The 21,347-nt window shown below is 34.9% G+C and overlaps 1 protein-coding gene across 2 annotated transcripts in view; it reads right to left on the reverse strand.

Annotated features, from left to right (window-relative positions):
- GAS2 (growth arrest specific 2) overlaps positions 1–21,347 on the reverse strand; it is a 124,969-nt gene that overhangs the window by 58,891 nt on the left and 44,731 nt on the right. For both annotated transcript variants that reach the window (XM_022583748.2, XM_089915036.1), the window contains exons 4-5: positions 13,053–13,116; positions 4,829–4,970 (exon numbers count right to left, since the gene is read on the reverse strand). In XM_022583748.2, coding sequence (XP_022439456.1) covers positions 4,829–4,970; positions 13,053–13,116 — 206 coding nt within the window. The remainder of the gene's footprint in view (positions 1–4,828; positions 4,971–13,052; positions 13,117–21,347) is intronic.

Raw genomic sequence — 21,347 nt, forward strand, 5'->3', positions numbered from 1 at the left:
CTGATTCACTTTGTTATACAGCAGAAACTACCATACCATTGTAAAGCAATTATACTCCAATAAAGATGCTAAAAAAATAAATAAATGCTAAAAAAATATAAATGTGTGTACATATATATATATACATATATATAAATTGTGTTTATTGCATACTATTGCTAGAAGCAGTACAGTTTTCCTTAGCACCACAATAATTCCATGAGAAAAGAAGGAAAGGAGGGAGGGAGGGAGGGAGGGAGGGAGGGAGAAGGACTTTGGCCACCCTGAAAAAAAATCCAACAGTCAGCAACATAAAAGCACATGGCCCAGACTTTAGGAGAGTCATGCCTGGCACAGCTTTACCACGATGCAGTAACTGAGCAGACAGTAAATTGGTGTTCAAGTGGTTCCTCTGCTAAGAAATGACAATCACAAGTATGGATGGAAAGTATTTCCATCTTGAAGTGTTTTTAGACAAAATACAGAAACTACTGGTACCAAATGAAATAAAATACAAGAAACACTTTCTCAAGTGGCCTGTCCTTCTCTAATGCCTTCCTAAGCTTTGAAAATATACTTGCTTTTTAAGATCAAGGGCTTTTGTGTGGCTGTGTGAGAGCTGGAAGCAGAAGGAAGAGACAAGGCCAGGCTGTGGGGAGTTAAGTAAACAGTGACTGATGACATCTTGCTTCTTACATTACCTTGGGGTAAGTCAGTCTGGCAGGTGTTCTGGTTTTGGCCAGGAACCCAGCCAGCTTTTGTTGAAATGGGATTTCAAGAGGAGCCTGATTACTCAGAATTATACTATCTCTCATCCCCAGACTGAGGAAGTTGATGGAGAAGAGGAAGAAAGTAAGAATGGCTTCTTAGAACTGTATTCAACTCATTGTGTGGGAACAGGCTCAACACGAGGGCACTAAACCTGACCCCATCATTTTATCACAGCCGAATCACTCTATCAGGACATCAGGGGAATAAATTAATCCGAATGGACTCCACTGTGTTTCTCTTACGATGTCTGGCTTGATTAAAGAAGTTGGGATGTATTATCCACATAAAAGGTCACCTATTTTGTTTTTCAATTTTCCACATTTCTCCTAAGTAGCAAACAAAGAAATGTGAGGACACATTGAAAGTTTCAAAACTGGCAGTCATTGAAACTGTTCACTGGAATATGACATCTTAGCACAGGTCTGCGTCTCTTTCTTTTTTCTTTACTCTTTTCTCCTTTTTTTTTTTACTCCCCTTCTTTATTCTCCTTCTTTTTTTTCTCTTTTTTTTTTGATGTAAATAATAACTTTGCCAGAGTAGAAATAGCCAATAGTATTAACTAAACACAGGAACTTTGCAAGCAATATTTTATATCCCTATTCTAAAGAACATGTTGGAGTATATGAACTTCAACTCCCCAATGGCTATATATGCCTCATATGCAGTGAAGCAGTTGCCATAGGAACTATTTCCTTTTTATATCTGACATATGAAGCTCTGATTTAAGCCATTAGTGAGGTTCATATGTTTTTTCTCTCTGTTCCACTGTCCCTGAAATAAAGCACTCAATGAAAAACTATCACTTAAACAGAATGCAAATATTTCAATGCAATTTCCCCAATGTGGAATGAAGAAGACTGTAAGAGGCTTCTGTGGCCAAATAAGCATGGAAAATTCCAGGTTAAACAAGATCTTATTATGTAACTCACTAGTGCCTTTGATATGCCAGAATGCATTGCCAAACTCTAGGTAGGGACTATAGTAAGCTGTATTTCTCAAACTAACCTAAGCATGGAATTCTTTTTCCACGGGTCATCTGGTGGTGTGAGTGTTTGATTAAACATTCAAACTAGCATGAGAAATGCTAGTTTGAAGACTGTGAACATAGTATTCTAGCTGGCAACAGTATAGAAATATATGCTTAGAACATTTCCTACATTCAATGAAAACCCCTTCACTATACAGATGGTTATGTTCCCAAACCCTGACAAACTTTAAAGCTTCTCTGAAACCCCCTTCATTGTTTCCAGCTAAGAGAACAGAACTTGGAGTAGGGAAGAACAACCACAGAGCGACAGTCTTGCCATTTTGAAGAGAGTCCCTATCTCATCTACCTCTTCTGAACTGGAGTATAGGTAAAACTTTTCCAAAATCCCTTTCATAGTTGTTTCACCACCTTCTCCCTCCTGTCCTTCTTCTCCCCTTCTCAAGGATGAGGAATGGCCACATGTGAGACAAGCTGGTGAAGAAAGGGAACCATTCTAACTACTTTTCCCAGGCTCATGGAAATGGTTTCAAGGGGCAACATCTCCTCACTCTGCAAAGCTACAGCAGAGCTGAGAAGTGCACATATTTCCAGAGCACATGGCCATTCCAGATAAATAGAAAAAGGGAGAGTCTTTTTTAAACTTTGATTACCCACATTAATAATTTATCCAATAAGCATGGTACTAGATCTAGCTGAATAAAATATGGTCCTTGTCTTTGAGAGCAAGGACCATACCTAGAGAAGAATAGGTATTTATGCCCAATAAGGTAAACACTTCATTAAATATATAAAAGAACTTGAGGTACCAAGGACAAATTTGTCAATTTTACCTGGGATGAGAGATGCCAAGAAAAGCTTTCTATAGAAGGCCACACAACCTGAATTTTAGAAGATGAAAAGGTGTCTAAAAGTAGATTTCAAAGATGAGCAGTGTGAGGAAGCCAAGTGAGGAAAAACACAGGGTATAAAAAATCCTTGGGAGTTTGGGATTAGAGTATAGGTTTACAACAGATACATCAGAATGCAAGAATGAATCCATAGGGCAAAAAAGTCTGGGAAAGACAAAATGGGCCAGAACATGGAGGGCTTATGTGACACATACCTGAGTCTGGGCTTTACCCTGGATATTATAGAGCCCTTATACAATTTTAATCAATTCTGAGTTGCGTTTAGGTTGATCATTCTGGTAGCAATAAAGTTCATGGAGAAGAATTTCAAGAACAGAGTGCTCAACAGTGTCAAACACCAGAAAGTGGTCTAATAATTTGAGGACTAAGAAATTCATTTGATTCAGTAATTCATTCATTAGGAGGTTAAGGGTCAGACCTCTGACTCTAATGCATTAAAGGAAGTGAATGGAGGTAAGTGCTGAGAGGAAAAGGCCTAAGATCAAGCATAGTAACCCCAGAAAAACACTTTTATGAGAGAAAGACTAAAAGGAAGATCTTACTCTAAAGTAAGTCTAATCAAAAAAGTATAATTGAGAGAGAAGAAAAAATTGTTCTCATCAATATATAAATAATGTGCCATTATCTACTATTAGTACAATGTTATTCAATTACCTTACAAAATAAAAATGAAACAGCAGGATTCAAGACATGTGGCTGATCATTAAAAACATTCCTGTGATTTTAACGTCCTTTTAGGTGTATTATTAAAATGCCCTGCCTATCCTTTCATTTCTGAGTGGATTGAACAAAGGAAAACTAAATTAAACTGGTATTGGATAAGATACCTTGATGGGCTAAGTTTATGTGTGCTACCCTTAGCAGAAATAGGAGTTCTCAATCGGTCAGACAAATTGTTATATTTCTGCTCATTTAAATCTGCAATATAGGTTATAGTGTCACATGGAAGAAAGAAAAGATGGGGGAATCTTTCTTTCTGCATCCTACAGCACCAATCAGCCATTTCCCCTGCTCTTTTCAGCTCAGACCCTTGGGAGGGAAACTCTCAGCTACAGGCGAGCTGTCCTTTTCAATCCTGCCTATTCCTTATAACTGGCATTATGGTTGGTGCTAGTCTCTAAGAACTCTCCTTGTGTATGTGAGACATACTTCAGTCTGACATCCCCGAGGTTTCCATTTTTTATAAAACCCATAGGTTTTTGACATTTACGCTCAAAACATATGTGCTGGGAAGTAAATGCACACACATGACACACTACTTAAGACACAACAGAAGTAGCCGGAGAATTTTATTTCATCCTGTTTACCGTTACACCCAGAATCTGTTTTCTGTAATTATGAGGGTATAATGAAAATATTTCCTAATCTGACAAAGATGGTGTCTCAAGAACTCTGAGGGTTGGTGACCTCAGAGAGTTAGACAAAATTAGGTTGGAATCTAAGCTCCTCTCTTCCTCTCAGCAGGTATTTCAACTTCAAGTCTCAGGTTCCTCAATAAGAAACCTGCCCTAAAGATAACAAGAGCACTTGAAGAATACTGGCAGAACCCGGCCCATAGCAGGCAGTCAGTAAAGGGCAGTTATCTTCTCCATGGTATTTTGCTTTTCCTTCTTTAAAGATCCTCAAGTCCCATGCCTCAGGCTTCTTATCAGTGAATAAGGAAACAGGAACCAATAGTATCAAGGCTTAAGTGTTTTCAAAGACAATTTTCAGGAGGATGACTTATTATCCTAAAATTTTAGATACTACTCAGCAGAATTAAGTGACGCTTTATTTTAAATAAGTGGCTCAGTTTTGAATCTCAAAATGAATTGCAGGACTATAAACTTCCTCATAGGATTTTTTTTTTTTTTTGCAGTACGCGGGCCTCTCACTGTTGTGGTCTCTCCCGTTGCAGAGCACAGGCTCCAGACGCTCAGGCTCCGCGGCCATGGCTCACGGGCCCAGCCGCTCTGCGGCATGTGGGATCTTCCCGGACTGGGGCACGAACCTGTGTCCCCTGCATCGGCAGACGGACTCTCAATCACTGCGCCACCAGGGAAGCCCCCCTCGTAGGATTTTAAAATAAATTTCAATAACATTGGAATAGGTAAAGGTTAGACTGATCGAAGATTGTACAGAATGAGTTTTGAAGTTCAAAAAAGACCAAGTGTTGATAAGAAACTTGACCAATTTTACTTACTGCATCATCCAGTAAGTTTCCCGTACTCTTTTTTCCAGAAGACTTTGATGAAGGCGAAGGTGAAGGAGAAGGGGCAGAGAGTGTTTCTTCTTGTTCAATTTCTTTTTCCAACTTTATCAAACCAGGAGGCTCCACACCATACCTTTTTAAAAGACACCAGATCAATACACATGCATAAGTTGTAATAATGATACACTTAGCCTTATGTTGCATCCAATTATACCATAGGACCAATCTGCTAACTTTTCAAAACAACATTAACTTTTCTCTGGCATTGAAATAGTATGTTCTTAAATTGGCATCCTTTTAAGCAGGGAAAAACACACACACCCCCATACATACATACATATATATTTATAGTTACATATACATATGCATATATGTTTATATCTATATATGAACATATAAATGAATAGATGCATAACATACTAAAAATAAATTAAAATACTCCATATAATATATTAATGAGTCAATAACATGAATTACCATATTAATTTAGTCTTCAGCTTTCAGATTTACTAGCTTTAATGATATTAGTGCTACAATTGAACTCCTATTTTGAATATAAGCTTGTTAAAAATGGAAATAAAATCAGGGAGTCAGAGTCAAATTGAAAACAGCAATTTCCCCAAATAAATGTCCTTAAATGAATTAACAGAGAAGAAATTCACTCTTACGAGTATATCTTTATGGACCCAGAACAAGGTAGAATGGGTAATACAGTACATTGGTCATGCTTTTAAGACCAACATAATGAAAGCATGTACAGTATTACTGAGAAAGAAAATGAATAAAGAAACAAAAAATAATTTAGAATAACAATATGTTAAAAATTATGTGTTGTAAATTGTAAATGCCACAGCGGTTCAAAGACAGAGATGTAGTTGTTAACAGCATTCTAATCTCCCATATTTTTCTTAGGCTAAGTTTAAATTTGGTTTGGTTTCCTAGATGCATATCAATTGTACCTAAGTGAAGGAGGCCAAAGATAATTCCAGAATTTGAGAATTGGGAAGGATCTTTGGGTTCATGTAGTTATACCCTTTCATTTTTACAGAATAAATAAAACAGATCCAGAGGAAATATAGAACGAGCTAGGAACAGAATAAAGATGCAAATCTATGTTTTCTTACTTCAGGTTTTCTCTGACATTTTAATCAGGTGATCACGTGTTAGAAAGAAGAGGAAAAAGTCACTTGGAAATTTTTTCAAAATAGGCTGTGGACTACCTACAAAGTAAATAACCTTTATAGAGAGAATAAATATGTTGGCAATATGTCTAATACCTTAGAGTGAGTGAATAGTATATTAAAACATCATTAAATGTAAAAGCTTAGGTTATCGGCATCCTGTTCTAATGGCTTGTTATTTTAAGTGACATCATCACACACGTCAGGTGGCCTTTGAGAGCTGGAAAACTTATATCAGAATTCAGTACAAAACAGTGTAAGCTGGCACAACTCAAATAATAATTGCTGTTTTGCTAACTGCCTCTAGTGAACAGAGTAATTTTTAGTTACATAAATCATTAGCTAAAAGACTTTAGGCACTATTTATCACATTTCAAACCTTTTATACAGATTAGCCAGTTAACAGGACATTTGTAGAAACATGCAATAGACCGCAGATTCCATAACAGTAGAGACTGTCTGATTCACAGCATACCTAGCAGCCAGTGTAGATCATGGCACACAATAGATACTTAATAGCTACATTTTTTGAATGCAAAAAATTTCCATATTCTCATATAACAATGAGTTCAGGCTCCAAAGATGAATTAGATTTCATTGTTTTGGACCTTTAAATGCATATCACTTTAATAAAACATATCGACATTAAATGTAAATAAGTGTTTTACCCCCCAAGAATGTTCTTCTAGAAAACTTTAAACCCTATTCAAAACTAAAATACATTTTTAACTTTCTAGCACTCATTAATTACACTTAACTCAACCCAGCATCTCATTACTGTTGACAAGTACCAGTAATATTCACTTGAAGATTTGGGTATCATTCTTCCCTGAGGCAGACTTGAGCTAACTATGCCATTAACCTACTCTTTAAATTTAGCAAATCACTTAACCTCTAAGAGTCTGTTTTCTCTCAGGAAAACACAGATGAAAGTGGCCTGTCCTAGAGGTCTGATGTAGCAGGAGAGAGAGAGAAGGAGGGAGGGGAGGAGGGAGGAAGAAGAAAGTTAAAAGAGCAACTGTTACTGAACGTCTTCCATTTGTCTGGAACTTTTGGGCATCTTGACGTACATTATTTCTGAGCCTCAGTTTTAGTTCACTGTAAAATGCAAGTTCTAATTCCTGTGTTTTAATACAGTTAGAAGGAATTAAAACAGTATCCATTACACTCCCAGTACAGTGTCTGACACATGGCACCATCTCTGAGACGGCTGTTGATAACTGATGTATCAGAGCTTGCACAACCAGGAAACTGCAGCATTGAGGTCCTTTTGCCAAAGTTTTAACTTTTTAAAATATACCACCCAATGAAATTATGTAACAGCCTCAAAATTAAGATGTAGTGTTATTACTATTGTTATATTATTACTATTGTTGGTATCCTTTACAAAAAAACTAACCATAGGCTTTCTTTAAATTAATTTTCCTAGAATTGTAGGATGGCAGGAATATGTTGGTGCTGGAGCATAGCAGAACAAGTTATAAATTCATTTTTGCTGCTAACTCGCTGGATGAACTTCAACAGGCAACCCTTTTTAATCCCTCTAGACTTATGTGAATTCTTAGTTCCAACAAGGTATAACATTTTGCTACATTTAATGTTCTCAAGATAATAATATAAACTGGGCAGTGAAGCTAGAGGAATTTAACATGCTAGAATTCACAGCCAATTAAAAGTCAATCATAAATGAAAACATCATATTTGAAAGTATAAATTGGGTCAACTGGAAAATATGATTTCATTTGTAATTGTAGGTGGATTCATGCCACCTTTCAGGAGCAGGCTGGTTGGGTTGCACAATTTTTTCTTTTTCTTTTTTTTTTTTTTTAACAAAGTGAAATAATAAGAAATATGTTATTAAAGTAACAACAAGCTCCACTCCATGTTGAATACAAAACAAAATTTGAATGACGTTGGTAACAAAGTCATACATGGAAAACTTTGCCCTGGAGATTTTTCTTTATCTGGGAATGCTGAAAATTAGCTATGCCACTGAACATAGAAAGTCAACACTAAGCCCCAAATTTCTGCTTATATTGGCTTTTGAATACTTCAAGCTGCTTAAGGTACAGTCAGCCAGTCCTGAAATACACACTTCAATATGATTCATTGGCTTCCTGTCTGTCTGGAGGTGTCAACAGTCTGTAAATCATGAAATTCCCCTTGGGTTGGGGGCCTGCACCTGAAGCCAGCTTAGTCACCAGTAGGTCTTTTTTCTGCTCTCCAAAAGGCTGCTTCATTCTGGTTTCCATGATTAACTCTATACCACTCTACATTTTGATTTTGTTTATAAGGTTTTCAAAAATTTATAGTGTTTTCTATTCTTGTCCAACTACAAGATTTCAAAGCTTTGCGGGAGAAGGGGCAACTGTTGCTTTCAAACTGAATAAGGGTAAACTAAAGATAGCAAGAAGGTTGAATCCACTAAAACCAAATCTTTGCATCTGTATACCCCAGTGATGTGAAAGTAGGGGGGATACTGAAAGGGCAATATCATATTATAAATTTTTGGTCTCATTTCAAAAATGCATAGTGCTAGGGAAATGGTCTTATGGTTAATAACTTTATGATGAGATCTTAGAAATGGACTTTTCATTTTTCTGGCACAGGATATAGCTTTTGAGATTGGTCTAGATGAAATAATTGAGCCCCTAAACTAAGCCCTGAACTAGAAAATTTACTCAAACTATTTACTAGACTATAATTTTCAAAGAAAAGACATCTGGAGCCTATTTTACTAGAGTTGGAGGGATAAAGTTTAGAAACTCCCCCTTCTTAAGGCATACAACAGATAGTTTATAGATTCTTGCAAGATGGTTTTTGCCCCATTTTTAATTCTGTTTTAAAGTTATTCAAAGATAGATTTAAATTTGGATGGAAATTTCAATCATATGAAAACAAATTTTATTCTTAGCAGTCAGAGTCAAGCTCTTTAAATAGGATGAGTTAATTAAGAAGCCTTGTATAAGAATATTTTCTTTTAAGTAACATTTCATTAAGGCGTGGATTAAAATAGGAGACTAACAAAAATATTCACAAAGTATATTTCTTTTGAATGGTCATAAATTTTGTTGAAAATGAAGAAAACACTCAAAAGTAAAAATATAAAAAGCTTCCCTCTGATGTTGACTATTCATCACAGCCCCAAACCAAAATATCAAAAGGTTTTTTTTAGTTTTATCATAAAGCTAATCTTAATTCTGCCGTCTTAAAAAAGGTTGAATTCATAGTAACCTTTTTTAAACAATGAATATCAAAGCACCCTCATTAAAAAGATCTTTTTATTGACCAGTTTTTGCTGAATGTTTTATTTCGCAGAAGGTAAACGTGCATATTTTACACACAGAAACTGACATGGTTTCTGAAATATTAACAGAGGGATTTCACTCTCCAGTGATGACAGCTCTGTTTAGTTGAAAATAAAAGGAAGTTTCACCCATGAGAACAAAAATAAGTAGTTTCATTCTCCCACCCCACAGCTCTCAAAGGAGCTTCACGGAGTGTTCCCAGGCAAGAGAATACAGCAGGGAATCAGAAATATTTAGTGAATCATTTCTAAAGTGATGTTGATGCTTTTAAGATGACATCTATGTAAATTTGAGAAATAAATGTTTAGAATCAAGTGTAAAGAAACATCATCTATCAGTGGAAAAAACACAAAACTCGCAAGGTTGTATTAGGATTTTCTTATGGTCAAACCTCATCTGTTGTGTGTACAAATTAATGTGATTCTTGAGAGCTCTCCAAATACCACTTCTCGTTTTGTCTAATGTTGTCTTAATTCAATAATTCAATAACTCTGTCTTAATTCAACTCCATAGAGGAGTACAGGGAGGAGGAAGCACACATACAATGATCTAGATAAAGGTTTAATATATCTAAAGAAAAAATTAGGAGTAAAATAAGATGGAATGATGAATTTCCCTTTTTTCCTTCAACGATTATGCTTCAACACAGGGCTAAGGTAGTGATGTTTGGGTTTATTGGGTTACTGTTTTTAAAGCACAATTGAACTTCCATTAAAATTTTGATAAAATCTTCAAATGTGTACAGAGAGAAACTTAAATAGACATTTATACTTAAATGTTCAATCTATCCATTTGGCATTCAGCTGTTTAACCTTATGCTGCACACAAAAGTGATGACCTGAATAATCTGTTAGCATATTTTTTTCTTTTTCATGGTAAGTGTGCAATACTTCACATCACTTAAGTAGGTGAAGAAGATAAAAGGCAAAATTTACAAATTGAATATTGTAATGTATTGTCTTAATCCTTAGATCACTGCTTTGTGAAATTTGTAATTTTCTTTTGTAATGTGAATAATCTCTGCTTTTATCACATGGTCATAAAGTAAGGTCAGAAATGTAGCCACCCATTCTTATTAATAATAATAATAATGATGATGATGATAATAATAATAATAAAGAAGGCAGCGGAAACTTTTGGAGGTGATAGATATATTTATGGCATAGATTGTGGTGATGGTTTCATAAATGTATACTTATATCCAAACTCATCAAGTGGTTTGCATTAAATATGTACAGCGTTTTTTGTATGTCAACCGTATCTCAATAAAGTGGCTTAAAAAAAAAAAAATCGGACTTCCCTGGTGGTGCAGTGATTGAGAGTCCGCCTGCCGACGCAGGGGACACGGGTTCGTGCCCTGGTCCACGAAGATCCCACATGCCGCAGAGCGGCTGGACCCATGAGCCATGGCCGCTGAGCCTGCGCGTCCGGAGCCTGTGCTCCGCAACGGGAGAGGCCACAACAGTGAGAGGCCCGCGTACCGCAAAAAAAAAAAGAAAAAAAAAGAAATGGAGCAACCCAGAATCTCAATTTTAAAATATTTGGGGAAAAACACACACAAAGCACTTCATATAATGCTTCACCTTCAAATTGACCAGGCCATTATGATTCCCTTTCATTAACCAAGATATTAATTTGTTTTATATACGATGGCAAGGGGCAATTCATGACAGACTCAGTAGCTGGAGGAAAGGTGATTCCTAAGGGAATTTTGTCATTGGATAGCATGCCTTCTTCTTTGATGACTTGTCATAGTTAAAATGTTTAGTTCAGCAAGATTCCTAAGTGTTCAGATAATAAAGAGTATAATTACAAAAAATAAAATAAATCCAAAAAATAGGTAAATAATGTACACCAAGCAAGAGGAAAATGACAACTCCCAGCTAATTCTGTAGATAGCGCCACTCCTTTTTACCTCTATCACAACTTTCAGAATCATGATGCCTGTTTGATCCACATATTTAGGTTATCAAAGCACCAAAATAGAATCTGGCATTTCAGAATATTCTAATGATATAATTAAAATAACCAAGTAAACAAAAAGTTTTCTGCCTAATCTCCTATTACCCAGGAACTTTAGACAATCTTTCTTTTACTCTAGCATTTCAGGGGCAGCAGCTCATTTACTGAGATTTTACTTTGTGTGTATTCCTCCCTCCTGTATTTTTAATATCACCTTTCTTAGGGGATATCTGCTGAGCCCAAGGACTCAAGGCTGAGTCCTTTGACTCATAGCTGTTTGTCCTGCAGGCCAGAAGGCTTAAGCATGGTAGAGGAGTGGCTTAGCGGAGTCCTAAAAGCAATAGGTACCTTTGTCTCGCTCCCTCTCAGAACCCAAGAAAGTGACAGCATTGAAGGGGAATGGGGTCCTAAGAAACAGTCAGATACTATGAACTATGCCTGAGTAGTAGAGACCTGAGTGGTCAGAAGACAAGGGGACCCTCTCCAGAGGCTGTCACACAATATAGCTGGGAAAGGTGTGGGAGAAAGTAGGGACATCCCTAAATGTCTCAAATTGATTTTTTTCACTCCTTATTGAGTGGAGCCTCATTCTTATTTAATTCAAATTTTTAAAAATTAAAACAATCTCTCTCATCCAATTATTATGATAAAGTAAAATCCATACCTGATGAACAATTTGTTAAGATTATGTTGACTATGATGTTTTAAAGAACTTGGGGTTACTTCTGACTACAGTGAATTTTCCACTGGCTCAAAAAAAGGGCTATTCATTGGCAGCAAGTTTTCTACCAATTGCTGTAATTTGCTGATGTGCTCACCTTGTCTTTTCTTTTCTTTATAGCTCTCCCTTTGAGAATTAACACCCAGAGCAAACTCTTACTTTGTCTTATTGGTTCATCTGATCTCAATGCTAGAAGTATAATCAGATCTGGATGAGAAATGAATTCTAATTAATTCTGAAGTTTTATTTTGCATCAAGATCTATTGAAACATTTATATCTTCATTTGTAATTCTTTGGGCTTTATAAAACTGTCAGAAGCCTTGTTTGAGGATTTGTAATGTAATAAGGAGAAGACATGAAACCAAATCAAGTCAGCTGAGCTAATAAAGTCCCTTCTCCTGCTTATTTAGCTACAGTTATGATTTCTAAAATTACTTCTTGTTTTTCTTTTCTAGAAAAAAAAGATTCCAAAGATATCTCTACATATGAAGGATAATATTCTATCTTTTTCCAATCAAATTATGGAGAATAATTTTAAAACTATCCATCCACTCAGGAGTAGAAACCAAAAGAGTTGAGGGATGAGATGTTAAATGGGGAAAATGAGGAAAAAGGAACAAAAGAAGAGGCTGAAAATTATTAAAAAGTAAACGGGAAGAGAGGGGTGAAGGAGCTGAGAAAGAGAGAGAGTAATGGGAATAGACTTTCCACTAAGGAAAGCATAATTGTCACATACAATTTCATGTACAAGATCCTCCCCAGCCTCCCAAGAAAGAGTTGCAAGGAAAATGTATTCAATTAAAGGATATTTAGAAAATGCTTAAACATAGTGACTTTGACGATAAGGCCACGATGTTAAGAATATTGGTGGTCCACTTTTTTAGTTTGAACAATTGCTCTCAAGATGTTCATACTGATCATATTTGAAGGAGTTGCTTCTCAACACCTAGGTTAAACATCAGCGATGAAAAGGCAGCAAGCTTCTCAGCTGCTTGGATGCTGAGATGGTCAAGTCTTAAGTAGCAGCAGTAGTATGACCTACCTGGCTGCAATCCGGCCAAGCTCCAGCAAACAGAGACACACTTCTCTGGGTTGCTTGTGGAGGACTGAAAGACAAGACAAAGGTGGACACCTTTACAATAGAAAGGACAGTAAAGCAGCTCAATGGGGAGCAGGATGGACTCCCTCATCGCTCATGGTCCCAGTAAATGAGCTAGTCTTCATTCTGATATTCATAGAAACCATCCTATCCCACAGTACAGTTAGCTTTACTAAAGTCCTAAAGCAGTTTTCAAAACTCTTTGCCCAACTTCCTCCCCAAAAGCCATGAGTCTCAGGAATCCCACCCTGAAAATATTTTCTTCAGTTAGTTAATATTTGTAAGTCAATATTGGAAACACATGTAGCTATAATTATGATATAAATAGTTGATGGATTACTTAAAAACAGACAGCAAACATAAGACTATGAAGCAAAGTCTGGTCTTTTAAAAATCCTAACTCTATCTTCACCAGTGATTTTAGCAGAAATAATGCAATGAATAAGGATTAAAAATTACACATCACGGTCCTTTGTTATCCTCCAAACAATAATGTCAAGTGAGCCCTCTGAAACTTGATGTCTTCTCCTAATGAAATTTGATTAAATGATACTTTAGAAAGAAACACTTTCAACTGACTGAATTTTGTAAATATGTACAAATATATGCCATCAGCCAGTTTTGCCCATAAAATGAGCAAATTAGAAGATGGTTCTTTGCATTGATATTTCTTTTCTAATATAATATGATTACTTAATAAAGCTGCTTTATCAATTGCTCTGGACACGTTCAGTTATGTTGACAAATCATACTTGCATTTGTTGAGCCTACCAGAGGAGTATGTACTGCTTATACTTTTTTCTTTTTAAACTAAGATTAGAGAATTTTTAAAATGTTATTATATACAGCACCTAACAACAGATATTGGGGGGAAAAGATTGAATTGAGAATGGTCTTTACATAGACACAATATCCTGATAAAAGAAAATACTAGCTTATTGATAAACATTAAGAAAAATAGCAATATTGCTTCAATTCTTAAACATAGAATTTTATAGTAATTTAATTTCCCAGCTTTATTCTATTCCCCCCACTTAAATATCTAATTCCTTCTCTCCACAGGTTATGGCAATGGCAATATTTGCCACTGACGCCAGAATGGAATTTGTTGGGAGTGTGTGGTGAATAGAAAAATACATTTACTTAGATTATAAAAGTATATGATTTCACTTGGCTTTAAACAAACAAAAATTTATTATCTTGCTATAAAATGTCATCTTTAAAGCTTTTAAAATAAGTTCTAATATCATCAGCAATGTTCATTAAAATATAATTGATTATGGGAAATCTGAATTACAGAATCTTTCCATTCTTGGTAATATAAATTTGAGTTTCAGCTAACGCTTAGTGAATTGTCATAAAATCCAGGTTGGGGAAGTCTAAAATTACTTTTAACTAAAGGGCCTTAAAGCAAAGATATTTACTACCTCCAATTTCAAGTGCACCATTAGCTGACTCTGGCTAAATGATACAACTTTTGATATATTAAATCGACTTCAGTGCAATGAAATGTACGGACTGTAATATCACATAGGCATCAAATTCAAACAAAGAACAATAACAAAAATCATAAAACAAAAGCAAACAAGTGAAAATCAATCTTCTTGTCTAGATAATCAGTTTCTTCTGATTTGGACTTTTTTTATCCTGTCCATGGTACAAAATAACAAACAGGAAAAAGGAATACATGAAAGCTGAAGTGAAGAAGATGTTTAAGGCCCTGCTAATACCCTCATCTTCAGTGAAAGCTGTGTGAAGCAAGTAGCTAAAGCTCAAGGAGACTTGGATACAATCTCATGCATTTTGTGATGGAAACAGTGTTAAAATATGAAAATTATTAGTGAACTGACCAAACTGTGCCAAGATGCAGTCAACACCAACTCTAAAAAGCAACACCTGACTCAACTATCATGATTCTTTAATCAACGTATTGTACTTAATTTGAGAGTATGTAAGAATTGGAAGTAAATACCAATAGAGACATTCAATGGAAAATAAAATTCATTCTGAAGAAAAACAGTAATGTGGGTAATGTAAGAAAGACCATGTGATATGTAGGATGCATTGCTATTTTGTATTCAGCTATCAATTTAAAACAGCCTTTGCATGCCAACACTAAAATATCAAATCTACCATGGACTCATTAGAAAATCAATTTGGCAAACTGAAAAGTAACTGCATGATTCTCCTTTTTATATCCTTAACAGAACCAGCTTATAAAATTTAAGACAAATAAACATCTCACTCAGCATCATTCCTTAGGAAAATGATAATAGAAAGATGATGTTTTACTTCCCAGTTTTCTTGGAAGTGTTATCTTTAATAAAGCAATTGCTTTGTTGCTTCAAAACACACCTATAATACTGTCTCACTTGTTAATGGCATTTTGAATATTGGGCATATCATGCCTGATCCATAATGGCCAAAAATATCATGTTTGATGACTTGTAAGCAATGAATGAGTTAAATCTGCAGAGAGGCATAACAGCACAATGACAAGAACAGAACAGAGTAATTACTCAGTAAACACTATGTCTCAAATTATCAAGGATGATGACAATTATGTCGTGATGATAATGGTTGTGACAATAAACAAACTGAATAAAGGCTAAAATCTTACCTAGCATATTTAGAAAAGGCAAGAATTTGAATTATGTCAAAGTTTATTTAATTGTAAAAGCAAACACTCTTACCTTATTCTATAAAATTAAATTCAAGTGTCTTTAAGTAGTATCTACACTATACCAAAGATATGACTGTGTTTGGTTTTTGCACTCAAGAAAGTTCTAAACTAAAGTTAACAGATCGAAAGAGAATAGTGACCATGGGATTTGAGCCACAAAGATCTGGGTCTGAGTGTGAGCTCTAAAATTTACTAGTTTGTTATTTTGGGAGATTATAAAATCTCAGTTTTCTGAGGGAAAATAATGGTGTGTATCTTGCAATATTTTTGTGCGGATTTAACACAATATTATTCGTGTTATTCCTAGCCAATGTTTGGCACATAGAAAAGAATTCCCAAGGTTAGTTTTCTTTCTTTATTATTATTTTTGTTGTAAATTATTTGCTTAAAGATTATCTTCATTTAGCTTAGTTAATACACTCTTTTTTTTTCCTATAAGCATTTTTTTGTCTGTGCACCTGTCACGTGTAAGCCACCAAACTAAGCAGTGGAAGAAACTTCAGAATTAAAAAAACTACTATGATAGATGTGTATAATTTAAAGCGGTTATTATAATGAGTGTATTTTGAATATTTTGTCATTTATATTATATCAGAAATAGTTAATTCTAAATTTAATCAAATTTAAGGTTAAGTAGGTCAATTTGGCCAGCATATATAGACAGATATAAAGGAGAGAGCCTATCATTATTATGGGTTTGTGCTAAGCATAAAACTTAAGTAACAATTACGTTAGAACATGTCATTTTATCAAACACTAAACATCTTACTGTCAATTTTTCTGCATCTCTGGGAATAAAATAATTTAGATGAACCCATTTTCGATAAGTTACCTAAGTTGATTATATATTGTATATATGAATGCATGTTTTTGTCAGGATGATTAGAAAGACAATTTTTAGTATATTGCATTTGAACTAAAGCCTTTATGTTGAGTTGTATGTACTACTCATTTTAAAGACATTTTACTGATTTGTCTTTTCAAAAATATAAGGAAATTTATACTTATATTGAGGTTTATGGTAGGAAACATTTTTTCACTCTATCATTACAATATTAATATGGTCTTTTGCTTTGAGTTATGGTTAGAAGGGGGGATCACTATGGCTTTCTTTCCTCTGAACAAATTATCTTTAAAACAAAAAGCTGTCTAGTCACTGGTGATTATTATGCAAAAGGTCTTATCATTGGAGGCTTCTTTTTAAATAATCAAAACTGTTTTGAAGAAAAGTATAAGGCAGAACACCTCTGGGAAAAGCAACACAGATCCCTGTTCAAAATATGTGGCAATCTTATAACCTAGATTCTGTTAAAATCTCATGGGCATCAAATGTCAAATGGAATGCTGCTAGCTCCAGGAATAGAAAACGAGACCTTCTGCTAAGGCAAGGGGTAGAGTTTTAATGTCACAGAATCTGCAAGGATAAAATGCATTAGACCATGAATGTATAGTTTTCCTATATATATTAAGTTTCAACAGATGGACAAAAAATGAAAATAAGAAAATTTCATTATCTATTTGGTTTATATACATTAGAGGCAATAATATTCATTTTGGTTTTAAAGGAAACTATATTTTAGATTTATATTTAAGAAAATATTTGCAAAACTTTTATTTTTGACTGAATATTAAATTGTGACAATATCAAAATTTAATAGCTTCCCACCTCCCCAGAGCAGAGAACAGATTCTCATACTCAGAAAGAGTGACATAGTAGAAGACATTAAACTAGATGTCAGAAGAACTGGTTTTACTCCTTTGCTACTTAAGTGATGGTCCACAGACCAGTAGCATTGGTATCAGCTGGGAGCTTGATAAAAATGCAAATTATTGGGTCCCACCCCAGACGTATTGAGCAAAATTTACATTTAAGCAAGGTTTCCAGGTGATGAATATGCACATTAAAGTTTGAGAATCATTATATTAATCAATGTTATGATTATTACAATAAGCGTCAATTATAATTCTACATCTATTTTGGTTAAAATATTAAAATGTGATTTGATATATGGAACATGTTCTAGAAATGTTTAAGATAACGGTGATGATGATGACGATGATGAATGGAGGAAAAAATAATTTGTGAATTGGATTAGCCCTTAATGGGTATTATGGGCATTTATCACCTACCAGGATCTATAAGGTACAAAAGATGCCTCCCAAGAAAGTAAAGGGATGGCTGTCTACATCATGTCACTCCCAGAAAGTCACACGCAGAAATCCTTGAGTTTAAAGGTAGGGAGCAATTAGGAATAGCAAAGAAATTTAGGTGCGTTAAAACTGATCTGAGGGAAGCTAAAGAGAAGAAAAGGCAAACAAGAATAAACCTCACAAACTCAAGAATGCTGAGTGTGTGTGTATCCAAATTTCTCAGAATCACTGTTCGCATTTAAAACAGGATACAGCAGCCATATAATTCACATAAACAAAGAGAATTCATTCATAATCTCATCAGTGATGGAAGATGTATAGAATAAAATGTAGTTAATTGCCTTTGCCACTAAGTCAAAAAATGTCCCACAGCAAGGAGTGCCCTTCCTGTCTCTAGCACCCAGACCTTATGTGAAATTAATGGATTAAGTCACTATCACTCAGAGCAGCAATAGGAGTCAAGAGTCTCTTCTAATTTGGTTTTTATTTATATTTTACTTTTCCTTTTACTTGAAATCATCATATGAACTTCTAAAATTAACTCATACGAAGCATAACTTTCTGTAACACAGGGATATGATCTTTGAAGGTTAATGAAGCTGAATTCAAATCCTAGCTGGGTCACTGAGAAGTTGTTAATATTGGGCAAGTTATTTAATTCTCTTGGTCCTAACCTAGCATTTTCATTATAAAATGGTGGTGTTGGGAAAGTAGATACGATAGCACATGTGCACTGCTAGGCTACCCTTATTGAGCATATAACTATTGTTATTTAATATTGCACAGTGAAAATTTGATTCTGGGAAAGCTAAAAGGCTGTCCCCTTTCCTAATTCAACCCTGACTCCATCAAATCCTTGAAACTGGGAGACATTTTGTTCTCTCAAGGCGTGAGCCATGGCCGCTGGGCCTGCGCGTCCGGAGCCCGTGCTCCGCGGCGGGAGAGGCCACAACGGTGAGGCCCACGTACCGCAAAAAAAAAACAAAAAAAAACCAAGATGCTAATAAAGTACTTTATAAGAACAGGTGTCAAAAAATCCAAAGTCTAAAATAAATTGTTCCTGGGGAAGAAATAATGTGAATATAAATGACCCAGAGCTAATTTGGTATCCTGAAGTTGTTATTCTACATTAATATTAATAAAAGTAATATAACTTTTTTTCTACAGAAATACTCTTATAGTCCTCAATACAGACAACAACAACACCAAGGGATGATTTATCAAACACTGGAAGGCAGGCATAGATTCTTTTTCTGATGCAATATGTATAAAACAGAAAATGTTAATGTTTAAAAATCCACACACAATCCTTTTCACTTTTGTGCAACATCAGACCAATACTGTAGGTAGGTCAGTGCTTGACCAGTGTTCAATAGAACAAAGAATTGTATAAAACTACTCTTCAGAGTCATGCATCAAAAGAAGACAGTGCCACACAGCAAACACAAATACAAAAAATAAAAAACAAATCACACACATTTGCATGCTAGCACAGCAGATAGCAAACCCTTTTCTTGCTGAGTAGATTCTTTCTCAGAGAAATAGATGAAGAATAGTCACTGGCCTCCAAATCCTATAATCATCCAATAACATAATAATATTGACACAATTACAGCAAGCAAAAAAATGTGCAGTTTTCAAATATTCCCTCCCCCATCCTTTTATCTTTTTCCATCTTCCAGCCCACCGGAATGTACATAAGTAAAGCAAAATAAACAAAGCTCTGAGGAAAAAATTAAGCTAACTTAACAATTTCTAAATCAGTGGGCTAAAGTAAATTACAAATAATAAATCCTCCATGCAAGAGTATCACTAATTTAAGGAAATAGTTTCTACTTAAAATATCCTAGAAAAAAATCATATAGGAGCATCAATTTTAGGGCTCATAACTTAAAATTTATTTAAATTGAGAAAAAGTCATAGATATTTGGTCCTAATATAAAACAGCCCTTATAATACATTGATGTATAAAATATACTGATGTATAATATACTGATGTCAATAAATCTCTACGCAACTTGGTTCAAATTATCTTAATATAAATAAAATTGTTCATGTTTCAGATTACATGCCACACCTGTTTATGGTCTAAAGTGTGTTAATAGAGAACTGAAGAAGAAAATGATATTACTTACAACACAATTACTATTTATCTTACTTTCAGATTCTGAATATAGTATTTTTTTTTGATATTTACTAATGTAAATGCTGAGACCTCATGTTCATACTATATCATAATTTTCCCATATTCTTAAATAGTCTCAAAAATATTATGAATATTATTTTTGCTTGGTATCTATGAATGACTACAGTTTAAGGTACCACCAAATAGATTCAGTTCATCCCCTTATTTACTCTTATAAAAAATGTTTCAATGGACAGTCTATTGCTTATCTGTACTTACTTCCTTCAAATAAACTTTTAGAAGTAGAACAACTTGATAAAAAGATATGAGCACTTCTTAGATCTTACATAATGTCAAACTGCCCTCCAAAGAAGGCATGCCAACTTCCAGTTTTTTTTTCAGCAATGTATAGAAGATCCCACTTTCCTCTATACTCAGCACTAAATATAAAATTGTTAATCCTCACTAATTTTTCATAGTTTTTATTTGCATTTGCCTTATTACTAAGGTGTCAAACATTTTTATCTCTGTTTTGGGCTTTTATAAGTCTTTTATGAATAAGCTGTTCATGATATTTATCCATTTTTCTATTGTCTCACTTCTGAAACACTATTCTGAGATATTAGTAAACTTATAATCCAAGAACTGACGTTTGACAGAGGAAAAATTCTCTCTCAAGAATGTCTTAGAAGATAAATGGAAGGTTACACCCTGTATGTGATCGCGTCATGTGGCATAGAAAGTTATCTGCCAAGAATCAAAACGACAAGCACGAGAGAAGCATATGGAATAAGATGCTGTCTATACTCCCTAGTTCATCCCTGGCATCCCTTCCCCACCCACTGAGATTTCTTGTCATTAGCTGTTGTGGAAAGAGAACAGACAGAGTGAGTCATGAATTAAGATCCTCCCGCAAATAATCGTACAAAAAAAGCACTGCAACAGAGGGTAACGTATCAGTTGCCACAAAGATAAGAATGCTTTATGCAGGCGAAGACCTTTGAAGAGCTAAAGACAGAAGCCTCTTGATACACATTCAGTACAATGATCTACTTTATCATTCATTCAAACAGATTTTTCCCCTTCATCAGGGCATCTTGTCCTTTTATTTGGTGTTCAAAACACTAGGACACAAAGGATGCTCTTCATCTTGTGTGCTACTGAAATGAAATCTTGAGGTAGGGAAAAAAGAAAACACCCTTGCCCTAAATTCCCTTTCAAAAGTGAAGTGTGAAAAGACAACAAGCAGAGTACGCAGTACTATTGTTGCAAGAAAGTC

This window comes from Delphinapterus leucas, chromosome 7 (genome assembly GCF_059928025.1).
Source record: "Delphinapterus leucas isolate spDelLeu-1000000601 "Yukka" chromosome 7, BTC_Dleu_Yukka2, whole genome shotgun sequence".
In the NCBI taxonomy this organism is placed as follows: Eukaryota; Metazoa; Chordata; class Mammalia; order Artiodactyla; family Monodontidae; genus Delphinapterus; species Delphinapterus leucas.